Here is a 21,639-nt window from a genome sequence, read left to right on the forward strand (position 1 = left end):
GTGGTGGTTGTTACATGAATCATGTGGTCATTAAGCAAATCACATGGTTCCCCATTGATTTGGCTTCCCAGAAGCTGGCTGGGAAGGTTGCAAATGGCAATCACATGACCCTGGGATGCTGCAACCATTGTAAGTATGAGCTGGTTGCCAAGCACCTGATTCACAATCACGTGAACTTGAGTGCACTGCGACAGTCATAAGTGTGAGGACTGGTCATAAGTAGCTTTCTTCAGTGCCATTGTAACTTTGGTCGCTAAATGAATGGTCGTTAAGCAAGGATTACCTATATCTACAAAAATCAGAATCATGCAAGCAGTGGCATTCCCTGTGATACTCTGTGGAAGCGAAAGTTGGTGTCAGGATCTATGCAAGCCAGAACCTTCAATTGTTTTTTTTATTGCTTTTACTTTTATTGCTAAGTATATATCAATGGGTGAACAGTGGAATGGTGGGAATGTTATTTTAAACTGCTTGCTTGACCTGCCATAAAAAGGGAGGAGAGGAGGCCAGGTGGCGTTATCTTTATCTTGAAACAAGCAACCAAGGCCAAGAGGTGTGAGAACCGGGGCAAGGCGTGAAGAGTTTCAAGCGGGCAAGAAAAGCTGGGGGGGGGGGGAATTTGGGCTTAAAAGGACAAGGGTTTGCTTTGTAGAATTAGACTCAACAAACTATGATGCTGTACGCTTCTCCTGAATAAAGAAATCTTTGATGGAACTCTTTGGACTCCAGAGGATTTACTGAACTTTGGGACTGAGTGTGCAGACTCTGACATTTTGTTGAGTCTCATCATTTCACGAGGGATTTACCCGGGGAACCAACCACCGTGGAAAACCCCCTCAAAAAACCTACCGCAGCTGCGGAGATGGAGGAAGAGTGCCCCGTGGCCGGGGCCGTAGGGGGGATCGAGGAGGAAGAGACCCTAACAGGTACCTACCCTACCCTCCCGCCGCTGCGGAAACCCGACCGGCGCCTGACGAAGTTGTGGAGCATGGAAGAGCTGGCTGGGGGAATGTCATTCCTGGACATGGCCCCCGAGAAGCGCTGGGCCCTGGCAATAGGGAGAGTCGAATCCACGTGGAGGGACACCCTAGAGGATTGCATACATCTCCTGCAATCGGAAAACACCTTAATAAAGAGAGAGCTGATGAGGATGAGCGAAATTGTTCATTGTTCAGGTCTGTACCAGAGCCCAGGAATAGAGGGGGAGGGCGAAGAAGAATGCCTGGAGGAATTGCTATTAGCCCCCCCAACCACGCCCGCAATGGCAACCCCCGTAGCTCCAGTGGCACAGGGGCCTCTGGCCGCCCCAGTTGCTCCACCTGCACCCGTCCCGGGGGTTCAGCGGAGGGCCGCCCCAATCCAAGCCCAGCAAGATGCCCTCTTAAAGCGCTGGGGATTGACCGAGAAATTCAGCGGGGACCCAACTGAAGTACCTAATTTCATGGCTCAAATCACCACATGCATGGAGCAGACGGGGCATTTATTCGCATCCGACCGGGAGCGCGTACTCTACATTTGCAGAGCGTTTACCGGCAAAGCGGGGGAGTGGCTGATCCAACTCCGAGCAGCACAAGCGCCTGAACTGAACCACCTGGGTGGATTTTTAACCGCTCTTCATAGAAGATTTGAGGACCCTGGAGTAGTCACCAGAGCCCGGGTGCAACTAGGCAAGATGCGGCAGGGAACCCGTAGCCTCGGCGAGTACGCCTTAGAATTCTGGGGCATTGCGGTACTGCTTCCAGATTGGCCAGAGCAGTTCAAAATCGACTGCTTCCAGCAAGGGATGCGCCGCGACCTGTGGAAGTTAGCGTTTGCCCGAGGAGACCCGAATTCCCTAGATGGATGGATCCAACACATGGGTAACGTCGAAGCCCAGTGGAAAAGAGTAGACCCGGACTTTGAGCAGAAACCCGGTACCCTGGCACCGGCGTCCCGGAAGTCACCATCAAGAGGAGGAGACGAGAGATTTCCTAGAGCGGTCAAACGCTGCGGGGAGCCCAGTCATTTTGCGCCCTCCTGTCCTAAACCACCGACCGCACGGGTGGGGGCGCCGAAAAAGCTCACTGGAGCACCACAAAAACCCGGCACAAAAGGCAAAAGAGGAACTGCGGTGGCAGGAATGGAATCGCTGTTCCCAGACCTCGTCATTTACGAAGACGGATTGGTCGGAAAGGAACAGGAGGCAACTGTGTATTCCAACAAAACCGCTCGCCAAACCAAGGCTGAAACGGATGATGAGGAGGACGACTCGGATGAAGATGAGGCGGTGAGTGTTACCACCCTTAAAGTGACTATCTCGGCACCCAGAACAGAGCGTAAAGCCACGCTAACTGCGCTAATGGATACCAGCTGCTCGCGCTGTTTGATCAGTCCCATACTGGTTAACGCGCTGGAGCTAAGGGTGAAAAAAATAAAGACTCCCATAGTTTTCACCCTGGATGGGTCCAAAGCAGGGAGAGGGGCTGTGCTGTATCGCACTGAGCCTTTTGAGCTACAAGTAGGGACCCACCGAAAGACTCTTAAATGCTTAGTGGCTCCTTTGGGAAATTACGCCCTAATCCTTGGAGCAAACTGGGTGAAAAGGTGGGACCCCTGAGTTTTTTGGAAGACGGGACAAATGCAATTCGCAGATGGAATTTCTTTGGGGGCTGAGGAGACAGAAAAAATAAAAACCGCAACGGCTGCAACCGCTAGCAGCATAAGTCAATCTCTAGATTTGGACCCAGAGTCCCTTAAGAACATTCCTAAGCCCTACAGGGATTTACAAGCTGTGTTCAGCAAGAAGGAAGCAGATACACTGCCTCCCCATAGAGACACTGACTGTGCTATTGAAATTGAGCCAGGGGCTAAATTCCCAAAGAAGAAAACTTACTCTATGACCCAGAAAGAGCTTGCCGCTCTAAGGGAATTCATAGACACCAATCTGGCGAGAGGATTTATACAGCCGGCTAAATTGCACATAGCAGCACCCGTTTTATTTCGGGAAAAGAAAGATGGAAGCTTGAGACTGTACTGACTATAGGGGCCTCAATGCCATCTGTAAAGAAAATAAGTACCCCCTCCCCATAATGAAGGACCTGCTAGCTCAATTGTCAAAGGGAAAAATATTTACCAAACTGGATTTAAGGGATGCATATTTCCGTGTAAGGATTCGTGAAGGAGACGAGTGGATGACAGCATTTTCGACCCCTTTCGCTTGCTATGAGTACAAGGTCCTCCCATTCGGGCTTTCGGGGGCCCCTGGGGTATTTATGCAACTAATTAATGAAGTGTTACATGAACATTTACATCGAGGAGTATTGGTTTATTTAGATGACATCCTTATTTACTCCGATAACTTAAAAGACCATGTAAAGTTGGTGCGTGCTGTTTTAAAAAAATTACTGAAGGCTCAGTTGTATGCCAAATTGTCAAAATGTGAATTTCATAAAGAACAAGCGGACTATTTGGGGTATTGTATCTCCAATTCAGGGATTGAAATGGATCCTGCAAAAGTGAAGGATGTTTTAAGTTGGGAACCACCCAAAACCAGGAGGCAATTACAAAGCTTTTTAGGCTTTGCTAATTTCTATCGCCAATTTATTCCAAACTTTGCACAAGTTGCTTTGCAGTTAACTGACTTACTAAAAACAAGAGGCAAAGACACAGCAAAAGCTCAAAAGCCTGGGGCCCCGTTAGTATGGACAGAAGAGTGCCAAAAAGCCTTTGAGGCTTTAAAAACCTTGTTTATGGCAGACCCTATTTTAAAACACCCAGAACCTGACAAACCCTTTGTAATTCAAGCCGATGCCTCTGATGTAGCAATTGGAGCTGTTTTACTCCAAAAGGATGAAGGGGGGTTACTCAAGCCCTTTGCTTACATTTCCCGCAAATTTACTGAAACAGAAAGAAGGTGGCTCATTTGGGAAAAGGAGGCTTTTGCGGTACATTGGGCCTTGATGACATGGAGACACCTCCTTGAAGGGTCATCACATCCATTTGAGATGTGGATGGACCACAAGAATTTAGAGGCCCTTGCAACTCTGAGAAAGCTATCTCCCAAACAAGTACGTTGGGCCCAATTTTTCAGCCGTTTCAAGTTCACTTTAAAATTCCTCCCTGGAGGAAAAAATTTTTTAGCCGATGCATTATCAAGACTACCTCAGCATAACAGCCAAAAAGAACAGGTGGTTGCTCCAGTAATTCCTAAGGCACCACCTCAAGCAGAACCTGGCTCAGTAGCCCTGACCAGAACCCAGGCAAAACTACAAAGACAAAAACCTACTAATGAACTGCTCCAAAAACTAAATGCTGCCTTAGATTCTGATGAATGGTTCCAAAATAATAAAAATACACTAACCCATGAACACCAAGCTTGGTGGATGGCAGACAAATTGTATGTTCCAGTTTCACTTCATAAGCAAATCCTAGAAAAGGGCCACGATGATAAAACCTCTGGGCATTTTGGATTTATAAAAACCTTACATTTATTACGTAGACAATTTTTGTGGCCAACCATGAGAAAGGACATTTCTGAATATGTTTCTACATGTCCTGTATGTGCAAAGTCAAAGAAAAGAGGAGGAAAACCTTTGGGCCTTCTACAATCAGTGGCATCTCCAAAAAAACCTTGGGAAGAAGTTTCTATGGACTTTATTGTTGATTTACCTGAGAGCAATCGCAACACAGTAATTTGGGTTGTAACTGATCTATTTTCTAAACAAGTGCATTTTATTCCTTGTACATCAATCCCAAATGCCAAAAAGTTAGCAAAATTCTTTATAACACATATCTACCGCCTCCATGGCGCCCCCAAGAGGGTGATTTCAGATCGCGGCCCACAGTTCACCTCCAAATTTTGGAGGAAATTTCTTACATTAATTGGATCAACTCAAGCTTTGAGTTCCAGTTTTCATCTGGAAACGGACGGATCTACAGAGAAAATTAACTCTTTATTGGAACAATATTTAAGATTTTTCACTAATCATCAACAAGATGATTGGGTTGAACTTCTCCCTTTCGCTGAGGTGGCTTATAACAACACAGTGCACCAAAGTACTGGGTTCACACCTTATAAAATAGCTTCTGGTCAAGACTTCCCGCCTTTTCCAGAGTTACCACTAAAAAACCTTCCTGAACTTTCAGCTTACCAATGGATAAAAAACATTACAAACCTTTGGCCACTAATTGTAAAATCTTTAGAAAAAGCAAAAAGCCAACACAAAAAATTCACTGATAGGAAACGCACTGCAAACCCTTCTTGGAAGGCAGGCGACCTGATGTGGCTTTCTACAAAGAATTTAAAATCCTCCCAACCGTCTAAAAAACTCGCCCCAAAATATGTGGGGCCTTTTCCAATTGAAAAGATTATAAATCCTGTGGCATTTAAACTGACTTTGCCAAAACATTATAGAAACATTCATCCTGTTTTCCACGCGAATTTATTAAAACCATTCAAGCAATCTGATACTTGGCATCCAAAAGTAACACCACCAACACTCATCATGATTGAAGGACAAAGCCATTTCGAAGTGAAAGACATTTTGGACTCTAGAAAATATAAAGGCAAACTCCAATATTTAATTCAATGGAAACATTTTCCTAAAACGCACCACGAATGGGTGGACAGTGTTAATGTCAAAGCCCCTAAACTAATTGCCTGGTTTCACTCAAAATACCCTGACAAACCTAAATAACCAATTTACTGATTATTATAATGTATGTATTTTTTTTTCCAGATTCTCTTTCGAATGTAAGAACATTCGTTCTGTTGGAGAGTGGCATGTCAGGATCTACGCAAGCCAGAACCTTCAATTGTTTTTTTTATTGCTTTTACTTTTATTGTTAAGTATATATCAATGGGTGAATAGTGGAATGGTGGGAATGTTATTTTAAACCTCTTGCTTGACCTGCCATAAAAAGTGGGGAGAGGAAGCCAGGTGGCGTTATCTTTATCTTGAAACAAGCAACCAAGGCCAAGAGGTGTGAGAACCGGGGCAAGGTGCGAAGAGTTTCAAGCGGGAAAGAAAAGCTGGGGGGGGGGGGGAATTTGGGCTTAAAAGGACAAGGGTTTGCTTTGTAGAATTAGACTCAACAAACTATGATGCTGTACGCTTCTCCTGAATAAAGAAATCTTTGATGGAACTCTTTGGACTCCAGAGGATTTACTGAACTTTGGGATTGAGTGTGCAGACTCTGACATTTGGTCTTTGAAGAAGCAGGATAGAAAAAGCATTGACACTTTTGAACACTGGTATTGGAGAAGACTCGTGAGAATACCATGGACAGCTGAGAAAACAAACAAATGGATCATTGAATAAGTCAACCCAGAGTTCTCACTCGAGGCACAAATTTCCAGACTCAAATTATCCTACTTAGGACACATTATATAAAGACCTAGCTCTCTGGGAAAGGTCTAATGCTGGGAAAGGTGGAAGGAAGGAGAAGAAAATGACCACCAGCAAGGTGGATAGACTCAATGTATTCAACAATACATTGGATAGACTCAGTTACAGTGGTAATGGGTGCTCTGTTGGGAGACTTGGAAGACCTGAACGACCAAGTTAGGGACAGATTGTCATGGAGAAAATCTGTCTTTGTGGTCACTAAGAGTCAACAGTGACTAGATGGCACATAATCAGTAAGTCAATATTATTAAGATTAGAATGGATTAATTTGTCCAAAAAAGGACAGAACCTTTGAGAATGATTTTAAAACAACACAAGGTAAATTACCAAAAGTTTTTTTCTTTTTTTTTACAAAATGGACAACCTAGAGCTTATAGATGCTCTAGGACAACCTAGAGCTTATAGATACAAAAATGGTGATGCAAAATCCTTTTTCAAGAATTGGTACATTTTGGATATCTAAGAATTTGGCTACTAGTGTTCATAAAGTGGAGATACTACTAAAGGCTTTTTCAGATCACAATCCAGTGACTTTAGGGTTTAAAAGGAAAACCAATTCCCTCAGATGGAGGTTAAATGAAACTTTGTAGCAGAAAGAAACAGTAATGGAAGATTGTAAAAACAAGTTAAAAGAATGTTTTATAATAGTCTTAATAAAGGTACAGACATAAAAATAGCTTGGGGCCCAAGTAAGCTTTATGAGGGGATATTTTATACAGCATAATAGTAAACTAAAAAAAAAGACAAGAAAACTCAGGCAATTTTAGATCAGATGAAAATGAAAGAATGAAAGAAATTCCCAGAAATGAACATTATTTCACAACAAATTAAACTTTTATAACAGTAGCTGTCTTTGTTAACAGTAATAGAAATGGAAGTAAAAAATGAATTATGCAAAACAAAAGAATTTTGAATTTTCAAATAAGCCAGGGAAATGGTTGGCATATAAATTGAGGAAAGAAAAAGAGAAAAAATGATATTAAAATTACAAGATGGAAATATTATAATAACAGATAATCTAAAGATGCCAGAAAAAAAATCATAAATGTTACTCTAAATTATATACAGGAGAAAAAATTCCCCTGGCAAAAGTTGATGAATATTTAAAGAAACAAAATTTACCAAAGATCACAGAAAAACAGAAACAATTAATGAATGGAACCATTACAATAAGGGAAGTTTGTGAAGCTATAAGAAAGGTCAAAATAGGGAAAGCACCTAGACAAGACGGTTTACCAGCCTCTTATTATAACCATTTTGAAGATGAATTATTACAACTGTTGCAAAACATAATGAATTCTATTTTACAGACTGGAAAGATACCAGATAGTTGGAAGGAGGCTAATATAGCATTAATACCTAAAGAAGGTCAGTACTTGACTTCACCAAAAAATTATTGCCCAATATCATTATTGAATAATGATTATAAATTATTCACAATAATTTTATTTGAGAGAATGAAGATGGCTTTATAGGACTTTATTCATGAAGATCAGTGTGAGTTTTTACCTAGAAGATAGCTGAAAGACAAATTTAGAAATGTAATGGATATTTTGGAATACTTAAAACAATATAATGAAAAGCAAACAGCACTGATTTTCCTTGATGCAAAAAAAGTCTTTGACACTTTGAACTGGACTTTTTTGTTTAAATTTTTGGAAGGTATGGACTTTGGTGGGAATTTTATCAAATGGGTAAAATCGATTTATGCCTCACAAAAGGCACAGATAATTGTGAATGGGGAATTAACAAAACCCTGTGAGTTACAGAAAGGGACTAAACAAGGATGCCTCTTGTCACCATTGCTACTTATTTTAGCTTTGGAAGTATTGAACAGAAATATAAGACGAGATGAGAGGATTGTTGGAGGGGATATTAAAGAGAAACATAAATTACGGTTCAAAAACTTACGTGAGTAGATAAATGGGGACTCTCACTCCAGCGGGAGGAAAAATGCTGGCGGCGCCTTGCAAAAAAGGAGTTGGGAGCAGTTGCCGGTAAGTGCGAAAAACCGTGCGTGCCCGAAAAAGGGCGCGAAGCAATGGAAACCCCGCCTCCTGCGCTCACCAGCTGGGCTCTGCCCTAGGAAGGAGGCTCTGGCAAACCACTTCCGAAAAACAGTTGCCTTGAAAACTGCAAGGACTCGTCCAAGCAGTCACTGCAGGGTCAGCAATGACTGAGCGCAGACAAAAAAAAAAAAAAGATGATGACCTGGTGATAATTTTGGAAGATCCTCTGTAAGGAATAGAAATATCAGTTGAAAAACTAAAGGATTTTGGGGTCTTAGCTGGTTTTAAAATTAACTAGACAACCTCTGATCCATTGGGTCATTGTTTCAGAGATGTTTCTTTACCTAAACAGATAAACAGAATGACCAAGGGCAAAAAGCAAAGGGAGTATGAGCGACTTGCAACTTACTGCTGGCTTCCCTATTGAATTTGCTTGTGGGAAGCTGGCAGGGAGCATCAGAAATCTCCCTTCCTCCCTCCCTCCCTCCATTTGCACATGCAAGATAGGCTTGCCCCATTTGCCCTCCCCTCACGACCTTCAGGAGAGCCCCAGTGAAACCTCCTCCTCCTCCTTTTCCTCAGGTGACCAGTGGAACTGCCTGCCACTTTGCTGGGGGGAGGTGGAACAAAGAGAGCCATGGACCATGAGGAAAACTGCACCCTAGGTGCCCCCCAGCCAGCCCTACCTCACCAGCAGGCATCCAAGTTGCTCCCTCATCCTTCCCTCAGTGCCCAAGAGATTTCAATTTTTTGTCTCATTTCCAAAGCAGCCAATCACCACTTGCCCATTGGGCCTTGCCACCAGCCAATTAGGCGCAGGGGACAAAGGGAGGCAGGAAAGAGGTCAGGGATATGCCCATGATGATCACATGTCCTGGGCTGACCATGGCAATGCAGCAGCACAACAGTGCTGAAGCAGCCACAAATTTCCCAGATTTCAATCCCATGTCAGGGGTACTGGACACATTCTGTAAGTTAGCTCATTTGAGGTACCTTGGTTCAAAAATTGTTGCCCTATGATGCACTATTTCACCCTGCTGAAGGTTACAGACATGAGATAAACAAAAGCTGAAGATGTTAACAAAGGATATGAAAATGGAAAAACAAATGGAATTGATGGAAAAAACTGATTTTAAGATTGAGAAAAAAGTGAAATACTTGGGTATCATTATGACTGACATGAATTGTATGTTATACCAGAATAATTATGTTAAGACATGGAATGAAATAAAAAAGGACATGTTAAGATGGAAAAATTACAATTGTCATTGTTGGGGAGTATTTCTGTGATAAAAATGAATGTTTTGTCAATAATGATGTTTTTGTTTCAAACAATATCATGACAACTGATGTACCATTTAAACAATGACAGAAATATATCTAAGTCTGTATGGCAAGGAAAAAAGACCAAGAGTTAAATGTAAAATACTTCAAGATGCAAAGGAATGAGTAGGATTGGGTCTGCCTGATTTGAAATTGCATTTTGCAGTCTGCTGCTTAGTCTGGATGAAAGAGAGGGTTTTGCTAAGAAATAAGAGAATTTTAGAATTAGAAGAGGATGATCTGAGGTTTGGATGGCATGGTTTTCTGTGGAATGATAGTTAAGGTTAATGTCGATTTTAAGAATCATTATATTAGAAGTGCCATATTGAGAATATGGAACAGATATAAACCCAGACTTTGCCTGGAAATGCCTTTATGGATCTCAGTACAAGAAGCATTTTACAGGAAAGAAACAGTAGATAAAGAAAAATGGTTAACTTATGAGAGTTGTTACAACAGGGACATGGGGAATATAAGATGAAATCAAAAGAGCAATTGGCTGCAGAGGGATTTAGTTTTCAGTGGTTTTCATATGCACAGTTAAAAGAAAGATTTAAGGTAGATAATAGGGCATTTGGAATTGAGCAGCAGAAGACAGAATTTGATGAACATATAATTCATAAAACATATATACTGTTATTGAAACTTGAAACAGAAGAAGAACAAGTGCAAGATTGTATGATAAAATGGGCTAAGAGTTTTGGACACAATATACTGATGGGACAGTGGGAAAATATGTGGTTAAATGTTATAACCTAAAAGAGAATTTTTATAAAATGATGTACCATTGGTATATGACCTCAGAAAAATCGTCTAGAATGCATAAAGGTACTTCAAATTTATGTTGGAAATGTGGACAACATGAAGGGTCATTTTATCATGCCTGGTGGACTTGTAAAAAAGCTAGAAATTTCTGGGTTCAAATACATATAATGATACAAAGAATTTTAAAGATTAACATTCAACTGAAACCAGATCTTTTCTTGCTGGGATTAATGGACAGTCAATTAGAAAAGAGCCATGGAAGATTATGTTTATATATGATTACTGTTGCGAGACTATTATATGAACAAAAATGGAAAGACTCTAAAATACCCACAATGGAGGAATGATTGGTGAAGATGACAGAACTAGCAGAGATGGCAAAATTAACCTGTTTGATTAGAGAAAGATCAACAACTACATTTATCAGTGACTGGAAACCCTTCCTGGCATCGCTATTTACTTATATTGACAATACGGAACATGTCCCAGATGACTGGGGGCTGGCAATTGTTGTCCCAAACCTTAAGAAGGGAAACAGAGATGACCCTGCAAACTATAGACCAATAAGTCTGCTAAATATAATTAGCAAACTTTATGCTAAACACCTACATGATAAACTCAAGGATTGGCTAGATTGTGAGAACTTGATAGCAGAAGAACAAGCAGGGTTTAGAGAAGGGAGAGGCACCATTGATCAGTGTTTGGTCCTGCAGGATTTGATTGAAAAATATGTGATGAATAGATCAGTATCATTATATGCTGCCTTCATAGATCTTAAGGCAGCTTTTGACTCTGTTACCAGGACCAAGCTATGGGAGAAGCTTGAAGCTGCTTCAATTGATCGTAGACTTCTCCAGTTATTATGTGCCTTACATACCAACACGACTCTCAAGGTTAGGTGTAACATGTAAGGGTCTCTCTTGATGCCGGTCCAAGTTCAAAAGGGGGTTAAACAAGCGTGCATTCTGACCCCCTTGCTTTTTAATTTCTACATCAATGACATGGTAAAATGGATAAATAAACCAAATCATCACCCCCCAAAAATAGGAGATTGCAGCATTGCCCTACTACTTTATGCAGATGATGCAGTAATACTTTCTAGGACACCAGTAGGCCTAAAAAGAGCCTTGCGAGCCCTGGTTCAATACTGCAATAACGATAAACTGGAGATAAATTACCAGAAAACCAAGGTCATGGCTTTTGCTAAAAGGACAAGACTTCACTCATGGTATCTTAATGGTCACAATATTGAACAAGTGACCACCTTTAAGTATCTAGGTGTGGTCATACATGCCACCGACTCAAGGAAAGTGCATTGTGAATATGCAGCTGCTACTGGTCAAAGATCAGCCAACACCATCCTTAATTTTTTCTGTTCACAGGAAGGATATTATGTTCCTGCCACAATTAGGCTCTTTCAGGCCACGTTGCTAGCACAGCCTCTTTATGGGACCCAGCTTGGACCCCCAGCTTCTTGTTTTACACCTCTGGAAAGAGTTCAATCAAAATTTATCAGAGCAATCCTCCAGATGCCTCATTGTGTTTCAAATGCACACCTACGTCTGGAGACTGGGTTGACAAAAGTTGAATCAAGAATCTGTATAGTTTCCTTAAACCTTTGGCTAAAGCTTAATTTTTTTCTTCAAGGCCTTGCACCATTAATCCTCCAAGATAAATTCTCCTCTTCATGGACCAAGGCTGTTGAGTCCAATCTTGCAAAACTAGGTTTTTCTCCTTCCTCTATACTTGAATTGGGTTATGACTGGGCAAAACAAAATCTGAGACAAAGGGTAGAGGACATTGAGAGACAAGCAGACTTAGAGAAAATTCCATTGTTCCTGTCTCCAGATTTTACCAGATATATTGTCACCCCTGCCAGATATCTTAGCCAGTTAGAGTCAGTGAATCATCGGAAAGCTTTCTCGCTTGCACGATGCCATGCGCTCCCCTCAGCTGTTCTGGATGGCAAATATAAAGAGATACTATTGACTGAAAGGCTCTGTCCCTGTGATTCTGGAGAGGTAGAAACCACTGGACACATTCTTCTTCAATGCTCATTCTATAGAGACATCCGAACAAAATTTATTTATCCGATGATTAATAGGCTCCCAGGTGCCTCTGATACCGACTACCTACAGTTTCTGCTTAAAGCCGAATGGATTATAGTCACAGCACAGGTAGCCAGATTCTGCTCAGCAGCACTAAAGATTCATCAGAATCTGATGAATAATTTATTGTAAATAATTTTACATAACCAACACACTTCAATTTTAGATATTATCACTTCGCTGTAATTTTAGTAGCTAACTAATAATTATAGGATGTTATATTTTAAGAAGTACCACTTGACCTCATGTATAAACGATAGGCAGGCTACTAAATTATAATTATGATATGGATTATATTTGCTATTTTTATAGCTAAGAATTTTTAATTATACAAGTTTTGTGCATTTTAAATTGTACTGGTCTATGACTGTAATAAATAAATGACGATGATGACTGGAAACCCCTTATGGACTTTTTGCTCAAAAAAGAGAAAAATGAACTTATGATTTATGGGTTTGAAGATTAGAAAGAAGGAAATTATGATGCAACCTTAGAGAGACAAGGGGTAAAATATAAATGCATTTATAACTGCTGTCAAAAAGATCAGAAGCTGCTTCTTTATAATCTTTTCTTTTTTTTTCTTTTTCTATTTTCTTTCTTACTTATTCACCATTCTTCCTTATTTTCTTTGCTTATGTTCTAGTATTTGTATTGTTTTTATCTTGTTAAAAAATTCTTCAATAAAAATTATATTGAAAAGAAAAAAAATCAGTAAGTCAGTCAAAAGAGAATCCATACTGAAAAATAGGATGAAAAATAAGAGCATGAAAGCAATCTCACCAATGACTGTGGTCCTGCACTGTAATTTAAATGTAGGATAACATCCACCTTTCTTTCTGGTCTCAGCAAAGGAGCACAGCTAGTATTGATGAAGAATCCAGTATCTTCTAGAGACAAGTATTCTTCTGTTTGGGTTAACTGATTAGGTGAAGAAGAGTCCAGTACAGTGTCTAAAAGTAAGAGGAAGCCCAAGTTCTTATAATGTGTGATGGTTTGAAATTGCTCTTATTCAGTACAGCTCCTTCTAATATACATCGAAACAAATCCCCCCACCCCCAAAACATACAAAGTTATACAAAAGCCATGCAAGCAACTTGCCACAAATGAAAAGTTGGTATTAATTAGATTTTCAAGCAGCCATCATGAACTGAACTGCTGGAATCTGCTGCTTGAAACTGAAGAGACATGCAGTTGTTTGAATAATAATTTGGATTTTATACCCTGTGGTTCACGAGTCTCACCATGTATGTGCAAGTGGTGGGGGGGAGGGGGTACAAACTAAAACAAAAAAACATCTTAAAGTTGAAAAAATAAGAAGTAGAGTGAACTGAAAATATATGTTGATATTGATTAAAAGCACAATCATGCTATAGCTCATTTTATCTACAGTATAACTACTGTGGCTTAATGCAGAAGTGGTTTGCTATTGCCTTCTTTTTGAACCTTTCCAATTAGCCTGTTGTTTTTTTTAAGAGGTTTCCCATTTAAGTACTAACTGGGCCTGGCCTTGCTTAATTTTAGAGACCAGGCAAGGTCAGTTAATTTACATAACTGAAAGCCTCAATTATCTGTGAATTTGTTGGTTTGGAGTTGGAATGTATGTTACCTGAATCCATTTGTGTATTAAAATACTCATTTAAGAAACCAGTGGAATTACCTTTCCATCTACAGAAGTTTTCATTCTGAAGGTATCTGTTGTCTAGCTGGAGACCTTTGATGAAATTGTGGTATTGGGCAACTGATAAGCGATTTGTAAGCACATCTCTGAAAGCACTGGATAGCGGTCCAGAAGGGGTGTAGAGGTGTGTCTTCTGCTCATGTGGTCTAGTAGTTAAATGAGGCTCTTCATCTATAGAGGAGAAGTAACAATGAATGAAACATGTTGTTTACCTAGATTTGGCTTAGATTTGTAGTCCTTCACAAAAATAAAGTTTGTTTGTTTGTTTGTTTATTTATTTATTTATTATATTTATATAGCTGCCCATCTCACACAGAGTGACTCTGGGCAGTGTACAACAATTAAAAAGAATAAGTACATAAAAACAATTACAAATAAAAAACTATAAAAGCACACAAAGCATTATGTATAATGTGTGTAAATATTCATTTAATCACCAAAAAGAGAAATCTCTTTCAACATTATGGTAGCCCCACATTTTAAAAAGAACATTGTTCAACTACTGACTATTTCATTTATCTAATATTTGGTAAATCATATTTCACAGAAGGTGAAAATTCCTTTATAGGTGCATTGTTTTACAGTTTTTCTGTTTTTCTTTTTCTGCATTGTTTACATACGATTTGAAAACCTTAGTAATAAGAGACAGGATTGGCATAAGAACAACTTACCAATATTGACAATTTGGTCTTGAGTCCACTTGTGCCAGAATTCCTCAGAACTCTGACTTGCATTCCAGAAGTACAGCAGATTCAAGGAAAATATGCTGCTCCACATGCCTACACAGAAGAATGTATATAAATATATCTTTGTCTCCTTTTCCATCTCAGTAATCATTAAACAAGCCCTGGAGGCAGTAGAAAATCATCTCAGCAACTGGTAGGATCCAATTATTTTCTCCCTTTAATTCTATCTGTAGTCTATCCTCATATTTTCTTAGTAGCTAACATCAGTTGCCACTATAACCACTGTTGTTGCTGATGTTTTCTTGCTTGAGGAAGAGTTCTGGAGAACTGAAAAGCTCACATCCTATTTTGCGACTTTGAGCCACTCATTAAGATGTCTTTTTAATGTGAATGTGAAATAATTCCTGTGGACACCTGCTTTATTTTAAGACTCAGTTGAACAGTTGTATACAGTTAGTCCTCACTTAGCAACCACAATAGGGACCAGAAAATTGGTCGTGAAGCAGAGTGGTCATTAAGCAAATCACCATGCAACCGGACCCAATTTTACAACCATTTTTATGACAGTTGTCAAGCAAATCACAGTAGTCATTAAGGGAATCACATGGTTGTTAAACAAATCCACCTTCCCTAATGGACGTTTTTCTCTGGAATTTGCTCAGTGACCATGTGATTTGCTTAATGACTATTGTAATAAAGGTTGCAAATCATGATCACGTGACCATGGGGGTGATGCAATGGTTTGCAATGATTGTAAATGTGAGTACAGGTCATAAACCACTTTTTCCAAGGTCATCATCACTTTGAACCATTGTTAAACGAATGGTTGTTAAATAAGGACTACCTGTAATGATTACTATTAACTTTACATTCAACAATCTTTTTTTTTTTTTGTATTAAGAGAACAAGTGCACTATTTGAGTAGAGTGTATTTGGATGAAATTATAGTACATTCAGATTTCCAGCTGTCATTTTTTTTTAATTAAATTTGTCAGTTCAATATTAAGTACACTGTTATCATTTATTACCTTGCATATAAGAGATCCGAGTCTCTGGTAGCTTTTTCATTAGATGTCCCATAAAGAATTCACTACCAAAATCTTCAGCCCGAACAAAAGCTCCATATTTTAGTAATCCCACTTCGTAAGGTGTGAATTCCATCCATTCTATAGAAAGAATCACACCCACACAAATGAAACCAAGACCCCCAAGTGCATTACCTCCATTATCAGGCAAGTAGACATCTGCACTTACAACAGGACTTTTTTCTGTATTTTCCCCCATTTTCTTCCTTCCCTTTTTTGTTTGTATTGTTTATTCTTTTTTAATTATAGCTTTTTTGACAAAAGCTTAAATGATGTGATATGTACTAGCTTTGTTCTTAATTGCTGTTACTTGAATTGGTTCAAAAGTTCAATCTAAAAAAGTAAGAAAAGAAAACTCAGGACCATAGGTTAGGCAGGGAACCTGAAAAAACATACCCAAAGTCAGTGACAAACCAATGTTTTATTGTTGCCAAGAAAACAACATGGGTGTGTACATACAGTCATCAGGATAGGGACATAAGACAGAGCTGACCTTAATAACATGAATTATTTTGTGCTCTTAATGTCCATTTGGGAGCATGGACCCTGCTATAAATAGCTTGCTATTTATTATTTTTGCAGCTGCTATTTATTTAATTAAAAATGTAAGGGTTAATAACATGATAACATCATGTCTTATTTGGTCCTTAAACTGGGATGCCCCAAGTACAAAAGCAGTCTCATCAGTGACAATTTACTGAGTAATCTTGCATCAGTTGCTGTTTCTCAGCCTAGAGTTTCTCACAGGATTTGCAGCCTAAACAAATAGATTCTAGCCGAAGATTTCAGACTACTAGAATAATCTTATATATTATTATAAAACCCAGATCCATATTTCATTGGCAGTGTATGAGTATGCCATCATTTATTATTTTTTGGGTTTATGTATCGTCAACTCCATTCAGAGTCATGGTGGCTTATAAACAAAAATGAAAGGGTCCACAGTATAACAATAAAACAGGAAAACAATGAACGAGCAATAAAATGTTAAAATGAAACATTTAAATGCTTGTGGGCACACTGTCTTTGGATTTGATATACTATATTATATTTGCATCTAAGGGCCACTAGGTGGCTTTCTAAATCAGAGATTACTAATCTGTATTTTATTTTCTCTACCTGTTTCATAAAAGCATCAAGAGACTAGTATCTAGCCAACCAAAGATCTCTTGGTATTGCCACTACCTTTGAAATCCATAGTGCTGTACTTCTCCTTTACATTGATGGCAGTGTAAATAGGGAAAGGATTCTGCCCCTCATTCACTGCTTGCTGTTGATCAGAAAGTTTATGGTTGTCTTTCTGTATTTTAAAAGGAAATGTAAAATCAATTAATGATAGAAAACAAGATACTTTTTGTGGAATATGGAGATAATGACAACGTGGCTAAGACTGACAGACTGGTGGCAAACTTGGTCCAATGGAGCTTCTCCAAATAAGGAGAGGGTGAAAGATTACCCACTTGTGCTCCAGACAGCTGCTCCTTGTGAGGAGACTACAGGACAGTAGTCCCCTGTGGGTGTGAGCACTGGGAGATGAGGGAATCCAACAAGCTCTCAGCCAGGGCAGAGACCTTAATGGGTTTGTCCAACCTCACTTTCTATTCATTTTTGGATTTATAATTATTTTAAAGTAAAAAGAAGTCTTCAAGCAACAAGTCTGAAAAACTACCTGGCAAGTAAATTTTCATCCAAAATAGAGGAAAAACTAACTACTAGCTTAAAGAATTTAATTCAAGAAAGTTATAAATGAATTAAGGGACCAGATGAATTTGGAATATTAGGACTTTTGCTAAGACTTTTGAAATAAGTAAGTAAACAAATTATTATATTTGTGGGAACATAAATTGTTTAATCTATCGGGAAAGAGATGAATTTGAAAATAAAGAAACAAAGAAACCTGAGACTTTGTGATGATAGAAAAAGGACACTAGAGGGCATTAAAGTTCCAGGCAGGAAAAGGGAAAAAAAAGGGGGGGGAACCTGTCCTTAATTTTTGAACTGAAAGAAGAGCAGTGAAATTTATAAAATGACAGACAAAGGTATGACACTTGAGACATTTCAAAGGATTTTTGAAGAACTGGGGGAGAAACTTACAGCTAAACTGGCAACAATAATCTCTGCATCTGCAAATGCATTTTTGAAGAAGACTCTAGAGAAGAAAAGAGATGTGAAAGAGAATAATTTGGAAGAACTTATAGACCGATGGGTTGAAGTGGTGAAACAAACTCTAGCTGATATAGAAACATTGGAAAATAAAGAAATTGTGGATTATAAAACAGAGATGACAGAGTGGAAATACAAATGATAAGCCAAGAAATGAAAAACTCACAAATACCTACAGTGGAAGAATGGATTATCAAACTAATGGACTTAGCTCAAATGGTGAAGCTAACAGCTTTAATAAGAGACAATACTGTTTCTAAATTTGTCTCCTCGTAGCAACCCTTCCTAGATTACGTGCTTGGGTTGGGAAAAAATGAAGCTTTGATTGTGGGATTTAATGATTAGATGGTTTGTGTTGATAGAAATAATGCGAATTTGGATTAATTAGTGGTAAGAGATTAACTTTTTAAAAATTTGTACTCATATCTGTATTGGAGATAGTTGGGAGTCACTTTCCATTTCATCTTTCTACTCGATCTCACTATTTTAGTTTTTGTCTTTTTCTTTTAGTTCTATCTTCTTTCTTTTCTATATTTTCTGATTTGTATTTTAACTGTACTTTTTATATATCTTAATAAAAGTTGTAATTAAAAAAAAGAAAAGAAAAATGACCTGGACAAGGATTTATTACTAGATTTACAGAAGAGGGTTTCCAAAGTCTTGAAGAAATCTTTGAGATGGGAGAAGGAAAGTTTGAATGGAAATTAAATCCTACAACAACAACTTAATGAATTAAAGATCAAGATTATTGATGAAAGAAAGAAAGAAAGAAAGAAAGAAAGAAAGAAAGAAAGAAAGAAAGAAAGAAAGAGAGAGAGAGAGAGAGAGAGAGAGAGAGAGAAAGAATTGACTTGTTTGATGAGGGTTACAATAAGAAATATTTCTATAAAATTCTGGAAATCCTTTATGTAATCTTTTAGGGGATGGGGAAATATTAAATTTGCCTGTACTTGTTGCAAGGAAGATCAGGAGTTACTTCTTTAAATATTCTTTTTTCTATTTTTATTTCTTTTCTCTTTCTTTTTTTCTTTTCTTTCTTTTTTTTGCACTTTGTATTTTTCTTTCTTTCTATTTTCTTTCTCTGATTTTAGTTTGTATTATCTTTAGCATTGTTAAACTCTTTAACAAAAAGTTTTTTTTAAAAAGGCATAGAATGGGAAGCAAGTCTGGGAAAGTAGTGCTGTTGAGCAACATGATCCTTCTCTGGGACATCTAGCCAAAGGAGAAACTAAAGACAATGGGCAACTGCCATCTCTTCTTGCTGAGTGCCTTTTCCTTTTTCATAAAGGTCATCAGTACCAACTGCCTTTTGAGGAAGTGTAAAAAACCTAAGAAAGGTCATCTGTCCCGCCCTCAGCAGCCCACTTTAAGCACAGCTGGCCTTCATAAGAAACAAAACATTTAAAGGTAATATTTGACTTTATAACTTCTATGCTGTTCAACATATTTATAAATTACTTGGATGAGAGATTAGAGAACAGGATTATCAAATTTGCAGACAACACAAAAATGCAGGGGGTATAGAAAAGGCCATAGAGGATGGTATCAAGTTTCAAGAAGATATTAACAAGGCGAAACAGTGGGCAAAAGCCAGAAAGATTAATTTCAACAGGGACAAATGCAAAGTCCTATATTTGAATAGGAAAATCAGAAAGGCAACATTGAGCAACAGTATAGGTAGTCCTGGTTAAGCAATTGCCCCATTCACAAATACAATAGTAATAAACAGTAATAAAAAATTCATTTTCTGACTAATGCAGCTGTTTACATCAACAAAAGCCTCCATTGTGAAACTGATTAAGCTCTGGTCAGTTTCAGGCAGCAGTTTTTAGGCAGGAGGGTTCTAATCAACTAATTAAGGTCACAGAACAGAGCTTGTTGGTTAGCAATTTTAGGAAGCACTCTGCAGCAGAGAAAAGCAGCTGAGGAAGATATTAGTTATTTAAGCAATCTCCCTGCCCTGCAAGGGGGGGGGGAGAAGAAGAAGAAGAAGAAGAAGAAGAAGAAGAAGAAGAAGAAGAAGAAGAAGAAGAAGAAGAAGAAGAAGAAGAAGAAGAAGAAGAAGAAGAAGAAGAAGAAGAAGAGGCGGCGGGGGCGGCAGCAGCAGCAGCAGCAGCACAAGACACTGTATGAGAGAACTTTATCTGAATGAGACAGCAGCAACCACCTCTTTGCAGCATCTCTCTCTCTGTCGCATGGTTTGCTTAGCGATTATGCCACTTAATGACCATTTCTCCAGCACAAAATGAGGACTACCTGTACATGCAAAAAGGATATGTATGTCTTGGTGGATTGCAAGGTGAACATGAGCTAGCAGGGTAATGCAAATGCAATCCTAGACTGCATCAACAGAAATATAGCGTCAAAAACAAGACAAGTCATCATTCCTGCATTGGTCAGACTGCACCTAGAATATCTGGACACCACATTTTTGGAATAATACTGATACACTGGAGCTTGTCCAGTGTAAAGGACCCAAGATAATAAGGGGCTTGGAAGGAAAAACTTAAGAGGAATGGTTGGAGGCACTGGATATAGTTAGTCTGGAGAAGAGAAGATTGTGGAAAGATGTGATAGCTGTTTTCAAGTATAGAAGGGCTGACATGTAGCAAATAGAGCAGAATTGTTCAGAGTTGTTCCAAAAGACAGGACAGGAAATAATTGGTTAAAATTACAATGAAGTAGATTTCACTTGGGCATTGGGGAAACTACTAATGCCAAGAACTGTTCAACAATGGGGCAGACTGCCTGGTGGACTTTCTGTTCCTGGAGGTGTTTAAAGAGAGGCTGGATGTCCATTTGTCAGGGGTGCTGTAGGAGTAGATTTCTGCACTGGGCAGGGGTTGGACTAGATAATCTCCAAGGTATCTCCTAGTCCTTATATTCTATGATTCTAGGAGCAGCAGACATTATCCATACAATTCAGCTGAATGTTGATCTGCTTGCCATAGAAAAATAATGGGCAAGGCTCCCTGGGACTCAGGTCACCCAGAATTTACCTAAGAACCAGTGGTTTCAAATCATACAATGAAAAAGAGTACTATACCCCATCATTCAACATATATTCAAGAAGGAGACCCCACAGGTCTATGCAGGATGTTTTTTGTCCTTCTTGTTTCCGCTGTCGCAGGTGCCTGTTGTAATATTTCAAACACTCCATGGAAAAACAATTCTGTTTGCTTTTAGTTATGTGTCTTTTAGCCTCATTGATTTGCTCATCCAGATTCTTTCTTGACCAATATGCATCTTTGTACAACCTTACCATGGTCCTAGGAAAAACAATACAAGAAAATAAACAAAATTCTGTTGGATTAATCTGAAATTTAATCTAGTCAAATATCCTAGAAGATTCCTTCAAGATGCCCCATTAAAGCAACAGCTCTATTATACATACTAGAATTATATTCCAAAGAATTAACAAAGAGAGTGGAATCCA

At 38.9% G+C, this 21,639-nt stretch overlaps 1 protein-coding gene across 1 annotated transcript in view; it reads right to left on the bottom strand.

Annotated features, from left to right (window-relative positions):
• Positions 1 to 21,639, bottom strand: part of LOC103065832 (cytosolic phospholipase A2 epsilon-like) — a 39,019-nt gene that overhangs the window by 3,382 nt on the left and 13,998 nt on the right. Inside the window, exons 12-17 of the mRNA XM_088145503.1 lie at positions 21,250 to 21,472; positions 17,226 to 17,340; positions 15,984 to 16,121; positions 14,941 to 15,048; positions 14,249 to 14,440; positions 13,372 to 13,541 (exon numbers count right to left, since the gene is read on the bottom strand). Coding sequence (XP_088001629.1) covers positions 13,372 to 13,541; positions 14,249 to 14,440; positions 14,941 to 15,048; positions 15,984 to 16,121; positions 17,226 to 17,340; positions 21,250 to 21,472 — 946 coding nt within the window. The remainder of the gene's footprint in view (positions 1 to 13,371; positions 13,542 to 14,248; positions 14,441 to 14,940; positions 15,049 to 15,983; positions 16,122 to 17,225; positions 17,341 to 21,249; positions 21,473 to 21,639) is intronic.

The sequence above is a fragment of the Python bivittatus genome, unplaced genomic scaffold (genome assembly GCF_059951505.1).
Source record: "Python bivittatus isolate LINGU-HERP-01145 unplaced genomic scaffold, Pbiv_v1 ctg000480_np1212, whole genome shotgun sequence".
Lineage (NCBI taxonomy): Eukaryota > Metazoa > Chordata > Lepidosauria > Squamata > Pythonidae > Python > Python bivittatus.